Raw genomic sequence first — 15325 nt, forward strand, 5'->3', positions numbered from 1 at the left:
CGCTTTATTGATGTGGTTAAGGTTTGAGGAACCTCCATCAACAGCACTGCTATTAGCCGTTGGCAGTTGCGTCATGCCAGAGTCAAGTTCAACTCTCCCAGCCTGTGTCATCCAACAGTTTTGGTGTGATGCACGCTTGTGAAATCCACTCGTGTCTTACCCACAAAAACGGTCGGTCACAATTGTTATTGTTGTTGACGTCAGCTTCCTTTCAGCCCCTCTCTCATCCTCCCTCCGTGTCTTTGCTGACCCTGCCAAAGCGTGGCGTGCTCTCTTCCAGCTGGAAAGCTTTTTTTTTTTTTTTTTTGTCGAGCATCAGCAGTTTTTGCCTCATTCACTGAGCGCTAACAGTGTCTCCTTGTTGTATCCAGTTAGCTCACATTTCAACAAATCGCTCCTTTCCCTTTGGATTACGTACTTGGCATGTGCAAATCTTACTTAATAATTCAGTTTTCTGCTCCCAACACCAGAGACACTTTCTTTAAAAAATATTTGCCAAAGCTAAGCAGAGCTGCAGTGTGGTCGGATGCACAGATAAGCAGTACATAAACATAGTTTTACTCCAAATGACAAATTTACATGGAAGCAGTCACCAGCGTAACTGCTACAGACAGGACCCCTACCCCATTATTCACGGATCCCCTTCCCCCACTCATCATTCATTAGTCTACCTGCGCACCCCCAACTCCATCCCCAACCCCCTCTAACAGCCTCTCATCAGTCCATCAACACCATCTATCCCTCCACCCCACATCCATCGTGTCTACCTTTTCCCTAAAACCCTCTTACAAGAGCTCTCGCCCACTCAGCCTCCATATTATTTCGCCGACTCGTCAGAGGACGCCAAGCGGAACCAGGAGGTCTTACCCCCCCCACAATTTGCTGACATGCGCACCTGTCTGGCTGGCGGCAGCATCAGCGGGGTTAAACTTGTGTGGATTTGTGGAGATGGACTCTCGCGTGTGAAAATGCGTTGGACTATAATACGTCCTCCTTTTATTGGCAAGTTTAGCCAGAGAGAGTCACCTTGGTGTTCCACGCAAAATCCAGCAAAGCGGGAATTTTGTGCTTTCTGTGCGCGCTCACACAGCCTCGTCGGAATCCGCGATTTCCTTTCCTTGCCAGTGTTTTTTGCCTTTGAATCTGGCAAATTGGAAGGTTTTCCCATTGCTTGCTGGTATCTTCCGCATTTCCCTTTCGCATAACCACCGCTACGACTCTACTAGTTTTGAAGCCAGCTAATTGGTGGCTTGCATTGACCCCTTTCCATGTCATGCTTTCTGTTGTTTCTTTTCACACATCCGCTGTACCGCCACTTTTATAGCCATAGATATTACCTTTAACACCGTGAAATTAGCGGGTTGTTTTTGTCTCCCTGTTCGGTGGCAGAGCTTGCTGCTGTCTCTTTCAAACATTCACCCTCCTGTCACTTTTACCCATCTAATACTACTACCTCCAAAGTCGGCAAATTGCAAGTCGGCCTACTTCTTCTTGTTTTTTTCCACTAATCCTTTTCACGCAATTATTTTCCCGCCTTTGTTTCCCGCCTATGTCTGAAGCGACATACATTACCTTCTTTCCCGATTTTACGTTTGTGCTTTTTCCACAAGGGCTTTCTTGTCTTACTTGTCTTGTTACATGTCTTTCTTGTCTCTCAAAGCCCACAAATTGCCAGGCCGTCTTATTCCGTGTCATCGTATTCCGCTATTCCCTTTCATATAGTCACGTTATACTTAAGATACTACCTCGAAAGCTTGGAAATTTACAGGTTTCGTGTTGGTGCTTTATGCTACTCCATTTTCACATAATCTACCATTGTACCTCTCACGTCTTTGTCACCCCGTTCCGTGTTTCATGCCTCTGGTATTACCTCAAACGGCAAGTAATTGATGAGTTGCATTTGCTCTGTGATTACATGTTGGTACTTGACGCTCTCGCAGTCGCGGTTCCACCTTGGTTAGTACCTTCGAAAGCCGGGAAATTGGCGACTCTATAATCAGTGGAGGTTTAAATCTTTGGTGTTTGTCGTGTTGGATCTGCGCTGAGGTAGTGAAGCGTCGTAAACTGCACACACCCCCCCCCCCAACCCTCGTTCATCGGGGGTACTTGTGCCTGAGGGGATTTTATTTTAAATTATGGTAATCCCCTACTGTACCATAGCACAGACGGCAGTCGGCCGCGCTGAGAAGCGTGCGGCATAATCTCCCGGTTAGACGGAGGAGCGTCTTTAATGAGGTTAGTGCCACTTGAGGAGCAGAGTGGAGGGAATTGGCTGTTAGCGAACCCCGCCGTACCGTTTATCGTCACACTTGATCCTCAAATGTGGTTTTTGTACCCCTTTCCAACTTTTTGACTCTTTCATTTTGATCTCCAAAGACAACTAGAGTGCAGACCTCAGCCGAGGCCTCACACTCCCACATACAGTCGCCGTGAGCTGTCCCGTTTGGCCACAATTTTCCTGACGAGGATTTTTGTGCATCTCTAAAACCACATGACACGGCAATGGCGGCGGTGGCATGTCAAGCACCGAAGTGGCGTGCAGAAACGATGCCATCGGGATTTAGGACGGGCTGTCACATTTCCCATGAGACCGGCTTGGCTCGTCGACAGCAATTGGCAGCAATCGCGCATGTCAAACTCTGTGACGGTAATCCAAACTCCCGCCTAGTGTTTTTGTACTTTAATGTGGAAACGAGGAGCTTTGTTGTGCCACTCAACGGCGGACTGATGAAACTTTAAATGCTGTTTGATTCAAGCAGCGGGGACGCCGTTTGTGTGTCAGGAGTGGAGGCTGCGAGGAATGGGAGTGGGGTGCGACGATTTGCCACTGTGACGGCTCGTCAGATCCCGAAAGGATGAATAGGAAACTAATCTCCCTTCTAGGGAAGCCGACCACTGATGTCTCAGACAGCGGGACTGTGGGTGTAGAGCCTGTTTGATGTACATGTCGGTATGCTGTGCTAAGCTAGCGCTAGTCTTCATATACCTATTCCAATGAAAGCCTGCGATGCATGTCTGGTCTTGAGTTTCTGCGTCATCCTGCAGAAGAAGCTGCTTCCCAGATATCAGTTTTGTTCCATTCAGGAATTCCCGCTTCCCAACTGAGAGAGTGTCAACCTCACCCACTTGCTTTCATGGGCAGGGATAGGTGGGACACTTAACTATGTGAGGAATGTCAAAGGTGCAGGAAAAGACCCGAGGGCAGGCTGAAACCAGAGACTATGTCAGTGGCTTTTGTGGCTTCGTGGGGGCCAAAGGTTGTCCGCAGAGCGAGGTCAGGGTAAATCCATCAACCTGCCAAGGTTTGCTATTTCAATGAGCTCAGGACTGTTATTAGGACTGTTTTTTTGCAGTTCCAGAATGAGCTTTTGTCCTTTCTGTACATCTCAGGTACTCAGCAGGTTTAGAATGAAGTGACTACACGACTGTCTCAGCGGTTCATGACACGAGTGGGTTTTGGGGGACGTTGCAGGGGCAAACGTGGCCCACGGGTGCACCTGGAGGTCAGGGCAAATCAGTCAAGCTGTCAAGGTCTCATGTTACAAAGGGTTCAGAACTGTAAGTTGGCAGGTTCAGAAACAGCTTCCTGCCCTTCTGTATAGTTCAGGTTCTCACCAGGTTCAAAACGAGGTGACTGCACAACTGCCTCAGGACAGAACGGACGTGTGCTACTGACAAGGTTCAACTATTTTGCCAGGTTCAGGGCCATTTGCTTAAAAGGTTCGGGAACAGAATGTTGGACTACTACTTTGCAATTGTCCAATGACAGTCCTTCTTTTACAGTTCAGGTGCTCGTTTAAAACAAAGGGACAGCCTCCCTGTTTCAGGACATGGAGTGAGCGCTACAACTGACCATGTACAGGACTGGCTACTAGTGCAAATATTTTACTGGTTACTTAAAAGGTTCAGGACAAATTGTTAGCATTATTACTTTGAACATTCGGGACGGACTTCTGGACATGACTGACTGCAGCTATCATGGCTGCTTAAAAAGTTCATGATAGACTACTTTCTGTACTACTTTACAGGTTCAGGCTCTTGTTGCATTAATATGTGGTTGTGGTCTGGAGTGTGATGATCAACAAATTCAACAGGTAGGTTTTCTTAGATGAAAACCTGAACGCTATAACCACTACTTACCAGCTAACTAGCCGATTCTGGAGCAGACACTATCCATCCTAACAACCCAGCAGGTTCAGGACTGGTTGCCAAGCTACTCCTTCAAACAACCATTTAACATGAACATCCAGCCCATCAAAGCAAGACATCACTTATCATTTTTCACAGATGGTGCAAGTTGTTGTTGTTGTTCCAGGAGGTGATGGCGCTGAGTCATGCGCACCTCTCAATGATTTATGGCTGTGGGCGGAGTGCAAAGTGTCGTTATACAAGCGCGATTCACATTGGGAACACTTCATTTAAGAAAGCCAGCGTTGTACACCAACAGTAATCGTAATAATAAGTATGCATGTTGGGGGAAAACCTTTCCTCGCAGGAATGTTTGTTAGCCTTTCAACTGCCGTCAGCGTTCTGACACGCTGACAGTTTGGCAGTCGGCTGTGTTCCTAGCATTCATCCTTGAATGTGATTTTCCAAAACAAAGGCCTTAATTATGCCTAATAATGACATGTAATCCTGAAATCAGGTGTTCAAAGGTCTTAAAATGACACATTGTTGTCCAATTACCTGTCAAGAATAATAAGAATTAAAGTCAATGTTGCCTTTTGTTGTTTAGCTGTGGTAGTAGTGCCTTGTTGTTTTCATGAATAAAAGCTGATACCTGTAAAAATGTTAATGCAAAAAAACAAAAAACATGTTGAACTATCAAACAAGAATGATAAGGATTCAATCCAATAGTTATTTTTTTTTGCTTGTGTTGTTAACTGCATGAATAAACGATGATGCCTGCTGAAAATGCCATATTATCATCCCATTTGATCAAACTATCTGATAAGATTAATTATGCTCCTCACAAGGGTCGCGGGGGTGCTGGAGCCTATCCCAGATGGTTTCGGGCAGTAGGCGGGGTACACCCCGAGCTGGTTGCCAGCCAATCGCAGGGGACACAGAGACGAGCAAACATCCACACACACAAGCACACCTAGGGACAATTCGGAGCGCCCAATTAACCTGCCATGCATGTCTTTGGAATGTGGGTGGAGACCCACACAGGCACAGGGAGAACATGCAAACTCCACCCAGAAAGGCCGGAGCCTTGACTCGATCTTGCGTCCTCAGTACTGGGAGGCGGACGTGCTAACCACTGCCGCCTTAGGTATAATCAATATACATGAATAAATGGGCAAGCTGCAAAAAAAAAAAAAAAATCAAATTTGATAAAACCAAATAACAATTAAAGTTAATATTTCATTTTCATTGAGTTTACATAAGGCAGATTTAGTCATTATGAAAAACTGTTATGACACTTCCTTATCCAGTTGTATTGAGCTACCACAAAATCTCTGGTAAAAATGGCACATAATTGTCCCATTGTATCAAACAATCTGATGAGGACAATTTAAATAGCTGCTACCTGCAAAATACGAATGGTTGATTTCCACATCTTTATGCAATTGTAGCAAACCACCTAACCGATATTTCATTTTGTTGTCCATCCATCCATCTATCCATCCATTTTCGTAACCACCTTTCCTCACTAAGGTCACGGGGGTGCCGGAGCCTATCCCAGCTGGCTTCGGCCCTGAACTGGTTGCCAGCCAATCCAGGATTTTGTTGTCTAGATAAGGTCAATTTACTTCCGGTCATTTGCGTGAATTAATGTTGTCGTGTCCAACCATCTGTCAAAAAGAATAAGAATTAAAGTCATTTGATGCCGCTACTGCCTCTTAGTTCGCTTCTTTCGACAAACAATAGGGATCCTGCGAGCGAATACACAGCCAGACTGAGGCAGAAACACTTTTATCCACTTAAAGCTCAGCAGCAATAACCTCCCTCACCCCCTCACCCAGCATACCCAGCTTCCATTTCACTCACCGTTCTATTCATAGCTGCGTACCCCCAAACACACGCACACACATGCTCATGCACCTCGCTGTAGGGCAGGTAAAAAGGAAAGTCAACAAAAAGAGTGTAAACACTGTGAGAGGGAAAGCAAGACTTTTGTTAGTGCTGTTGTGTAGTTGCTACACAAAGCACACTTGCTGAATGCGTATGTAAATAACATGGAAATAGAAAAGGCCTGACGGGGTGATGTTTGCACCTGGATATGGGATGTAATGTTACTTTCTTCACTATGTGACCTCTGCCAAGGAGTTTTCACTGCTTGGTTTTGTTGACGTGTTTCTGGCCATTTCAAGGGGGAACTTTGTGTTCACGTATCAGCCACCAAAAAAAAAAAAAAAAGTTTAAGACAAATGGAAGTCAATAATATAACTCCTCAGTAAGCCACAGTAAAATTATTTGCTCTTTGCGGAGGATAAAGATAATGTCTATTATATGTGGACATGTCTGGATGAAACGATATCCAAATATCAGGATACGATATCACAATATGAAGGTTATGATCCGATAATTATCATGATATTGTGGGGAGGTTGGCGAGACAAAAAAAACCTTTATATATCACAATATTGATAAAAAAAAAAAAGAGCTCATACTGAAAAAAAACACAATATAGTGCTTTTGTACATGACTACAATGACAAATATAAAAACAATTGTGTGTACATATATATATATATATATATATATGTATATATATATATGTGTATATATATATATATATATATATATATATATATATATGTATATATATATATATGTATATATATGTATATATATATATATGTATATATATGTATATATATATATGTATATATATATATGTATATATATGTATATATATATATATGTATATATATATATATATATATATATATATATATATATATATATATATATATATATATATATATATTGCTAATGCAATCACACATTGAGTTCCCACACATTGACTTGCTTCACAAGCAAATTACGTTCCCCTTCATCTGACCATTAGCATGTATTTTAAACATACAAACTGCACTACAAAAACTAGCCACCAGAGGGTGCTACAACTGCACACAATGGAAATCAACCCGACTTTTTTTTTTTTTTAACAGATGTGCTGCTTTTAATATCGTGACATGAAGACAACGATGTATTGTGGGAGTTTTAATATCACGATATTTTGGTGATGTTACATCCCGAATAACACCACCTCATAGAAGATATTCGTTAGCAGTTTGATGTTGTTAGCATTAAGCTAGACAGACATTTTTTTAAGTCAACGGTTTAGCCGATGTTTTGAATACATAACAAATCAAATCCTATCACACTGTATGTATGGAGTTGGGGTGTGTTATTTTACTAGGCTAGCAAAATAACAAGCTTGTTAAAATTGGGATTTTACAGTTTGCTTTGACATCAACGCCCTTGTCTTAGAAGAAGAGAGCAGCATTATTTGGCCCCCTTCAAGCGTACCTCTTGAATGTGACACCACTAGGCTGTGTCACTTTAATGAATGACAGAAGTGATGTCACATGTCACCGCTTGCACGTGAATAAAAGTTGCCGCTTTCCCGGCGTGTGCTTTGAATATATGATGCGCATCACATGGCATCATAGTCTCTTTCATCCTTTCATTCTTGCTCGCCTGTGATCAGTTGCGCATATGAGTGGATGTGGATGATTTTTGAGTTGTCAAGATTGCAGAGCGGCTGGCGTTGGCATGCGCGCGCATGCCCGAGCGGTTTGTGGTGAAGCTGTGAGTTTTCAGGGTGTAGTTCAAAGAAATGTGGCTTGACGTTGGGACTTGGTAGCATATTTTAGAAAATAAGGAGCAATCTATGTAGTAAAAATTGCAGCTTTATTCTAGTAAGATTTCAAATTTGTTTTTCTTAAACTGTATAAAAGTATATTTAAAAATGTTTTTTTTTAACAACGCTAAGCTACATTATTCTAAAAAAAAAAAAAATACATATATACAATTTAATTAAATATAATTAAATATAAAAATATAATTATATGCCATTGGCTGGCAACCAGTCCAGGGTGTCCCCAGCTTACTGCCCAGAGCCAGCTGAGATCGGTTCCAGCACCCCCCGCGACCCTTGTGAGGAATAAGCGGTCAAGACGATGGATGGATGGATATAATTAAATATAAATACAACTTTATTCTTCAAAATAAAAAAAATGAAACATCTCTTTTCATCAAGTATACTACTTTTATTCAACAAGAAATACTTTTGATTTAAAAAAAAAAAAGACAAAAATACAACTTTATTCTGGAAAGATGACTTTTTTTTTTTTTTAAATGTATATTTTCTTTCTGATTGTATGATTAGAAATATATATTTTTCTTTTTTTTTGGAAAACTACTTCATTTCAAAAAGTTTTTTTTGGAAAATATGAAACTTTATTCTAAAAAATTGGCATTTTATGGGGAATTTTTTATACTTAATAATTTCTGTAAAAGATAAGCCTTATGTGACTTTGTTTACAAAGTGTAAGATTTTTTAAGAAAATGTGAAACTTTTGTCAAAACAAAATAGTGACCTTATTCATAATTAAACATAAAAACTTTTTCTTTACGTGTGTGTTTTAATATTTTGTTGATGCGTTTTTTTTTGTGTGTTTTTTTTTTGTGTACAGGTCATTGTGAGAATTTGCCCAGCGATCCTAATTTGTCCGTCTGGCGCCGCCTAGCGAGCGTGCCGTGTGGAAAATGATGCGCTTGCAAGATGCTGAGGTCAGGATGCCGCTGAGGTGCACACCTTGACAACAGGTGAACAATTTCCCAACGGAAGCATTTGCCGTAAAAATTTTAACTGTAACTAAAATTTTTTCGAATAAATCATAAGTAAAAATTTTGTGCCGTTTGTAAATTTCTTCATTAAAGTGATATGCTTTATTTCTCAAAAAATCCTACTTTCCTGATAATCGTCCAATATAATGTGCAGTTGCATGATGGGAAACGTGGAGAGCCAAAACGGCGAGAGCGCCTTCCACGGCGTCTCAGCCGCCGGCCACCTCTCGCGCAAGCACACGTCGTCGCGCTCCCTGCGCCTGTCATCCGCCGCCAAGCGGCCGGTGACCCGCCGCCCTCGCCACTCGCTGTCGACCAAGCAGCCTGAGCGCCACCGCAACTCGGAGGCGTCCACGCGCTCATCCAGCACGCCCAGCATCCCGCGCTCGCTGGCCGAGAGCGGCCCCGAAGCCGTGGACGACGACGACGACGACGACGACGATGGCCGCCTGGCCGACTTCGGCGGCGACCCGCACTGGACTCAGCGCGTGGCCATGACCTTGAGGCCCGAGGCCGCGGCACCGGACGACGAGCCGTCCAGCTTCAAGAAGAAGCGCTCCAAGTCGGCCGACATGTGGCGAGAGGACAGCCTGGAGTTCTCGCTGTCTGACCTGAGCCAGGAACACATGACCAGCACGGAGGAGATGGTGGACGGAGGCGAGGAGGAGGAGGAAGAAGAGGAGGAGGAGCAGTTCAGCCGACCGCCCAGAGGACCCAAAGGTGCAACATTTCGTTATGTAACTTTATTGATTCTTCATCTGCAAAGTCACAAATTCCAATTTTGATTCTAGACCACCACCTTCTTGAGAGATGACTGACAGATTCACCGTTCTATATAAATATATGAAAACAAATGTCATTCAATAAAAAAAAAAAATCATCAATAAATAAATAAATAATGGAGAATCAGAGTAAACAAAAAATGCCATTACATACAAAATTACAAAAATATTAATGAGTTATGAATGATAATGTATAGGGGTGTTAAAAAAAATCGATTCGGCGATATATCGCGATACTACATCGCGCGATTCTCGAATCGATTCAATAATAGGCAAAATCGATTTTTTTTTTTTTTTTTTTTTTTTTTTAGGATTCACACCTTAAGCATGGAAGAATGTTATATGAACGGAACATTAAGCCTTAATATTTTATTTTAATGCTGTTTAAACATGAAACAGATTACAACCTCTATAAGACTGAAATTTCAGATAAATAAATAATACATTTTCATATAAATCTTACACTCTACAAGCTTACTGATTAGTATTTTCTAAATTTGAATGAAAAAAAATCGCAACAATCGACTTATAAATTCGTATCGGGATTAATCGGTATCGAATCGAATCGTGACCTGTGAATCGTGATACGAATCGAATCGTCAGGTACGAGGCAATTCACACCCCTAATAATGTAAATAGATTTCTTTTAGAAACGTAAAAAAAAAACATTCAAAGTTCTTAAAAACAAAATTGAATTCAATAAATACAAATATCACTCATTTAAAAATCTTTCAAATTACTCCAAATTAAGTTGAGAAACATGGCATCTAATTTCAAATATTTAATAATTTAGCATATACTATAAAAATGTCATTAAAGTGATAGAGATGTCATTAAACAAATAAAACATTAAGAAGAAAAATAAAAAAAATAAAAAATCAGATACCATAAAAAAAATCTACTGAAAAAATCTAAATTAGAAAAATGAAATTTTAAAAAGTCATCAAAGAAATGAACAATAAATTCACAAAATCAAATAAAATTTGTATTTAAATCCAATTGTCATTAAATAAATGTCAAATATTGACTGAGCAATTCAAAATGTAAGGAAAAATAGTACCAAGTAAATAAAATAAAATCAGATTTATATAAAATAGATAATGCCATTAATTAAATCAAAATACCATTAAATAATTGAATAGGTCAACGGAATATATGTCATACATAACATGAATGACTATACACTATACATTAATTTGCCATGTTGTATTTTCCAAATGAATTACTAAATATTACATGACATTTTAATACACATATCAGTTGTCAGTTTATTATGACACAAACAAGTATCTCTAATGGACCAGTTTTACATTACCTTGTCTGTACCATATTTTGATCATATTGAATCATATTGAATGATGAATATGAATGATACTGACTTGGCTTGCGTTCTTGCATATGACAGGCGCGGCGGAGCGTGCCTCGTCCCTGGACCACCTGTGCAGCCACCAGAGTGCAGGCCTCAGGGGCCAAAGGGGGCGCCGTGGAGACGGCGAGCGGGAGGGCGGCGTCGACGGCGAAGCGGGACCGATGTCTCCGAGCGAGGAAGACGGCGGCGGCGCGTACGCAGCCTTCACGCTCCCCTGCCGACGCTCCCACTGCCTCTCAGAGGGCCCGATGGGGCTCGGATCGGCGGCCCCGCCGGCGCGTCCTGTTTTTCAGGGACGTCGTGCGCAAACCACACAGGTAAACATTCAGTGTGGATTTGAACGAGTGTGGGCACATGGTGATGACGTCATTGAGTTTGTTCTGTTTGAATTTGATTGTACGACAACGATCTGCATGGAATCGATTACCCTTATCATCCCATTGATTACTTGGGGAATTGCTCCATTTCTGTTGCCGGAACAGTGTGACGTGCAGCCAGCCGTCTGCAGCAGCAAATGTCACACAGTACGTTGTTTAGATTTTAGTGTGCATGTACGGTTTTAATTGTTTAAAAAAAAAAAAAAAAGGCTTCTGATTTTATTTTGAAAAAATGCACTTATATTTCTTTATTTAAAAATATTTAATTATTTTACTGTTTTTTTTTCTCTTTTATACATTTAAAATATATATTCAAATTTCAAGGAGAGAAAAGTGAGTTTTTTTGCTGTTATTAGAATCTATTCGGCATTATTTAATTAAAAATAAGCTATGTTTAATTTTTATTTATTTATTATGATGCATATTCTGCCATTGGCTGGCAACCAGTCCAGGGTGTCCCCCGCCTACTGCCCAAAGCCAGCTGAGATAGGCTCCAGCACCCCCTGCGACCCTTGTGAGGAATAAGCGGTCAAGAAAATGGGTGGATGGATGATGCATATTATTTTCTAAGCTTTTATTTAACAAATATTTTTGTTATTTCATGAAATATTTTATAAATGTAATGAATAAATGAACGTATTGTACATCTTATATTTTTATTTAAACAAATTATATTTATTTAAAATGTAACAATATTTGTTATTTTTAAGCACATGAAAAGGATACGTTACTAATGTCAACAACGGGGAAAGTATTTTGCGGTTATTAAAATATTTATTGATTTAATTATATAATTTTATTATTTACAGTATTTTTGTAATTATTAAACATATATTGTATTATTTTTTTTTCAATGTTTGACATTTACAATTATATGACCTAATTATTATAGTCCATTTTATGAAGGAAATATTTTTATTACATGTATAAAGTACTTTTTAAACGTAATTTGAATCAATTTTATATTTATCTGGCCTAGTTTCTGTCATCCATCCAGCATTGTACACACACCAAGCACAAGATGATGCACATCTGGTTGAATTTTTCATCGAATTTGTCTTTTCAATTTCGGCAAAACTGATTTGACTCCGAAAGTCACCAGGAGATTTGTTAAAGCAACAACAGAAGTTTCTGTCGTCGTCACATTACTGTAGAAAAGTCCACAACAAGAGAAGCTTCCTTCCCAGAATCCCCAAGCTGCACCCTAAGTGCTCATCACAAATTCATCCAGCTGTGTGTGTGCGTGCATGTGTGTGTCAAGGGGGGTTGCGTAGCAGCTATAAATAGACGCACCAGGCGGGAAAACATGGAGCAAAAAGAACAGAGAGTCTCAGTTTCTTCAGACGAACTCCGAGGAGGACATTGAACCTCTCGTGGAAAACTTTTCCAGCGGAAATACATGCGCATAACACTTTCACTCACACTATCTATATTACATAAATGGCCACATTGTGTTTTTACTAACAAGCGTCCTCTATATGCCGTCATTACTTTCGTGTAAAATTTTCACCTTGAATTGGTCTTCTGCGCACACTCTTTCTTCAAAGGTTTAAAAAAAAAAAAAACAACTCTTTTTGACTTTACATATCTTTTTTTACATTGTTATCGATGAATCAACTTTTATTATAAATGCCGTCTTCTATGTAGCATTTATAAACTACACTTCATCCTCCTCTTGACAGGACATTTCGGCCGCACTGGGCGAGGGCAGCGAGTACGGCGACAGCGGCATCGACGGCGTGGCGGCCGAGGCGGTGGCGGACGGCGAGCCGCCGCTGTCGCGCCGCTGCAAGGCCATGTCGGCGTCCTTCTCCGTGTACTCGGCCGTCGATGGCGGCCTCTTCTGCGACGGCAGCGACAGCGGCAGCAGCAGCGCCGGCGTGGCGGATGCACGAGGCGGCGGCGGTGGGGGAGGAGGAGGCGGCGTCTACGAGAACTTCCGCAAGGAGCTGGACAATCAAGTCTGGGTCAGTTTGAATTGTGGTTTAACGGAATTATTTTGGAAAAAAAGCAAAATTTGAGCGTCATTCATTTGGTCTATTTTAAGTAGTCACTGTGCAGTTTGGTGACATGGTGTGTGAAACACCATATAGCAAGTTGTCTTGGGAGATTAGAAATTAAATTACAGACAAGATGGACAGGGCTATAGAGCAGCGGTCAGCAACCTTTACTGTCAAAATAAGCCATTTTAGGCCAAATAAATAACAAAAAATCTGTCTGGAGCCGCAAAACATTTGGACATTGTGATGAACAAAAAGTGTGTTAATGTATGTCTAATGTGCTGAGGACCCAAGAGCTAATTAGAGCTGCCGCACAACACAAAAATATGCACCATCCAATACGTAAATTCATTTTTTTTCAACCTTTCGTCTTCCATTTTTTGATTTTTTTGGGGTAATTTTTCAGACTCCCTTTTTCATATATTTTTTAGATTTTTCTGACTTTTTTGGCAATTGTATGTATATATTATGGTAATTTTATGCCTCTTCTTCCTTTTTTTAGGACATTTTATGGCAATTTTTTTTTTTTTAACATTTTTTTCTGCCCTTTTTTGCGCCATTTTTGGCAATTTTGTGGACATTTTATAGTAATTTTCTTGAATTCTTGTGTTTTTGGACATTTTATTTTTTTACTTTTTTTACTTTTTTTCTGTCTTTTAAAATATTCAATTCTCTGCTATTTTTGGTAATTTCATCAACATTTTATGGTATTTTTCTACTTTTTAAGTTATGGTCACGTTTTGGACATTTTAGGAAACTTTTAAAACCTTTTCATTTACCTTCCATCTCTCCTTTTCTGACGACTTGAAAAAAATTGGACTCTGACATTTTTGGAGGATTTAATTATTAAAAAAAAAAAAAAAAAAAATCATTAACTCATTCACTCCCAGCCATTTTCACAGAAGCAATTCCCTTCACTCCCGGTTGTTTTAAGTATATTTCTATCCATTTACGTTTTGCAGTAATTAGCATTAGAATATAGTTAAGTTTCATCATTATTCACAAATCTAATTAGAATTGTGAGTATTTGAGCTGTTTTTCAACATGGCCCTGGTTGATCTCCTTTTAACTGCTACCACCTGCTGGCCGTTTGTGTAATAACTACCATTTCTGCAACCGTTCTTTGCAGTTGAGAGGCTGCATCAAAGCCTTCTGTATGCTCTAGTATAAAAAAACAAAAAACAAAAAAAACATAAAAAACCGTATAAATACGTCTTTGGGAGACTTAAAACATTTAAAACAGAACATAATTACACGTTTTTGGGAGCAAATGTGTTAATTCATTTAAAGAATTATCTAAAAAAAAATATATATGTTTAAAAAAAAAAAAAAAAAAAGTTCCAACTATTTTTTTAGAGCTCCACAGGGAGCCACAGGCTGCAGACCCCTGCTATAGAGAATGAATATTCTCACGTTGGCAAAAGCTGAAGTTTTTATCCAATCGCCGCCCCCCTGGCCTGTTTCAGGCGCACCGAGGCCAGGAGCGCCCGGAGGAGGCGTGCTCGGCGGTCAGCGACGAGATGAGCAGCGGCACGCTCAGCAGCGCTTACCCGCCGTCCGAATCGGCGGTGGCGGCGGCCTGCGCCCACAGCACGGTACGCAAGGCGGGCGCGCTGGCCGTCAAGAACTTCCTGGTGCACAAGAAGAGCAAGAAGGTGGAGCCGGCCACCCGACGCAAGTGGAAACACTACTGGGTCTCGTTAAAAGGTACTCAAACCAAGCGTCCTTGTGACCTTGAGCGAGGGGGCGGGTTTGTGTTTTCCATTTTCTGTCCTCCCGCCTCGATTAATTTCACGCCGGCGTCCGTGTCTAATCCATTTCATCCTTGTGAAATGCACAACAAGCGCCTGCCTCGTCTGCACGCAGTTGAATAAATCACTTGGAGTGGAATGTGTCTGGAGGACGCACTGACACTCAATATTTGCCCTGGCAACGGAGTTTTTTTTTTATTTTGGTGTAAGTCTCATTTATATTGGGTGTAATTGCACTGTGG

At 40.8% G+C, this 15325-nt stretch overlaps 1 protein-coding gene across 2 annotated transcripts in view; it reads left to right on the plus strand.

Annotated features, from left to right (window-relative positions):
* The first annotated feature begins 7665 nt into the window (after positions 1-7665).
* The window catches only part of tiam1a (TIAM Rac1 associated GEF 1a), a 36720-nt gene continuing 29060 nt past the window's right edge, over positions 7666-15325 (plus strand). The window contains exons 1-6 of one of the 2 annotated variants that reach the window (XM_077505858.1): positions 7666-7763; positions 8651-8783; positions 8959-9524; positions 10992-11272; positions 13015-13299; positions 14799-15039. In XM_077505858.1, coding sequence (XP_077361984.1) covers positions 8963-9524; positions 10992-11272; positions 13015-13299; positions 14799-15039 — 1369 coding nt within the window. In that variant the 5' untranslated portion in view covers positions 7666-7763; positions 8651-8783; positions 8959-8962. Of the gene's footprint in view, positions 7874-8650; positions 8784-8958; positions 9525-10991; positions 11273-13014; positions 13300-14798; positions 15040-15325 lie in introns of both variants that reach the window. The other variant, XM_077505859.1, reaches the window with a different exon arrangement.

The sequence above is a fragment of the Festucalex cinctus genome, chromosome 18, assembly GCF_051991245.1.
Source record: "Festucalex cinctus isolate MCC-2025b chromosome 18, RoL_Fcin_1.0, whole genome shotgun sequence".
Lineage (NCBI taxonomy): Eukaryota > Metazoa > Chordata > Actinopteri > Syngnathiformes > Syngnathidae > Festucalex > Festucalex cinctus.